Source organism: Microtus ochrogaster (genome assembly GCF_000317375.1).
Source record: "Microtus ochrogaster isolate Prairie Vole_2 chromosome 6 unlocalized genomic scaffold, MicOch1.0 chr6_random_2, whole genome shotgun sequence".
Classification (NCBI taxonomy): Eukaryota; Metazoa; Chordata; class Mammalia; order Rodentia; family Cricetidae; genus Microtus; species Microtus ochrogaster.
This window is the reverse complement of record NW_004949095.1, coordinates 12,210,149-12,212,033: the sequence shown is the minus strand read 5'-3', so window position 1 is coordinate 12,212,033 and position 1,885 is coordinate 12,210,149. Positions and strand designations below refer to the sequence as shown.

Genomic DNA, 1,885 nt, shown 5'->3' with positions numbered 1-1,885 from the left:
TGACCATATCAGTCACTATTGTATTTTTCAGAGCCAAGGGCCAGGGCCCATTCATTGCCCTTCTTCCATCCCTTTTTTACTTGCCCCCACCTGCCCTCCTGGTCCTTCTCTTATTCCTACTGCACTCAGTCCTCCTCTTCTAGGTTTTAACAAATCTCTACACCATGAAAAATACAAAGAAACAGGCAGTTTTGCTTTAAGAAAAATAACCCCGCCCCTTTCTCAATTTTTACATTAAAAGCCATTCTTGTCTACATTTGGAGAGTTGGTGGTTCTCTGGGCAGAAGAAAGAAGGTGGTTGGTTAAGAGGTAAAATCCCATGAAATCAGGCAATTGGTGTTCACAGATGTCATGTGATGCAATGGGTTTCTCTGAAGAGGTACATTTCTAGTTCTGAATCTTGTATTTAGCTCTCAACTAGTAGAGAAGTGATTTTTTTTTTTTTTAAATTTCAAGCTACTGAAAATTCTGAGCATTGGTTTGGTGACCTTGGCCGTCACTGACTTGGTTATTTCTGAAAAAATGGAATAAACAGAAGAAGGCAGGTTTTGTGTCTTCTTATATGCAACAAACACACACTTTAATGTGTTCATGTGTCTTCTTGTGTTAAGGCAGGGATCCTGACACATAAGCCTTGGCCAAAAATTTTAACTGAAAAGCCCCTAAGCATCAAAGGACATTTTATTTTTCTGAAGACGTTTTTTCATACCATCCTACCATGGGCAAAAGAGTGGCCATTGTCGGAGCTGGTGTCAGTGGCTTGGCTGCGATAAGATCCTGTCTGGAGGAAGGGATGGAGCCCATCTGCTTTGAAAGGAGCAATGATGTCGGAGGCCTATGGAAATTCTCGGTAAGTGGTCCATCTCTAGGATGCGAGAGGTAGAAAGATGGTTTCCTTTGCAAATCACATCTGATAAGTTCTCATTCAGACTTGGAAGACTTATCACAAAAGGCCCAGGTCTGGAAAGTTAAGTCTTGCAGCTCCCGTCACTCAAAACTACTTCACACCATCAGGGCTGAATGTAGCTGAACCTTAAAAGATGTCCTCAAAGGGAGCAGATCACTTTGCTGTGTCTCTAGCTCAGCAACAATACCATGGCCTGGCTGGTGGAGTCTGGTTCTCCAAGTACAGAATGCTAATGCCACTAATTAACTAAAAATAATACATAGTCACCTTCTTGTAAAGCTGCAAAGATTCTATCATTTATTCCTCTTAAATACCAACAAAACAGTTTCAAAAATCTAATCTAAACTAAAATCCAATTCTAAGTTCTATTTCCAACTCGGGTTTTCTAGGCAGTTCTTAGGGAAGTTGACTACCCCACACTGGAGCTGAAATACTCATCCATCAAACACAGAGATTGGAAATTAGGTTACCTCTAATGTGCCTTGCAATTCCAAAGGGATATGATTTTCCCGTGTCTCTCTGAGCAGTTATAAATTATTATAAATGTTGGCTGTGTGTGTGGTTATTGGATTGCCTCTCAATTCTAAGTCTGAAGGAGAAAAATTATGATCTTTGCCATCTAGTCTTAAAAACAATATGGCCATGAAATATTCAATATAAATATAACATTTAAGTTTCAAAGCCAAATCTTGGAGCACTCCTAGCTTTTGTGTTTTGAATTTTCCAGTCAATGTGACTACACGTAAGTGATAAATAATTTTGGTTCAAAGAGAGTGTATCCACGACACTCACCTTGTAACCATCTTTCTTTCTCGGTTTTAGTTCTTGTCCACCTGCAAAGACAGTAACAAACTATCTCTCTGATGGAGAATGCACTACTATTTCTCTGATAGAGAATGCACTACTATTTCTCTGATGGAGAATGCACTACTATTTCTCTGATGGAGAATGCACTACTATCTCTCTGATGGAGAATGC

At 39.7% G+C, this 1,885-nt stretch overlaps 1 protein-coding gene across 1 annotated transcript in view; it reads left to right on the top strand.

Moving 5' to 3' along the window:
• Positions 1 to 718: 718 nt before the first annotated feature.
• LOC101993272 (putative dimethylaniline monooxygenase [N-oxide-forming] 6) overlaps positions 719 to 1,885 on the top strand; it is an 18,598-nt gene continuing 17,431 nt past the window's right edge. Inside the window, exon 1 of the mRNA XM_005363977.3 lies at positions 719 to 850. Coding sequence (XP_005364034.1) covers positions 719 to 850 — 132 coding nt within the window. The remainder of the gene's footprint in view (positions 851 to 1,885) is intronic.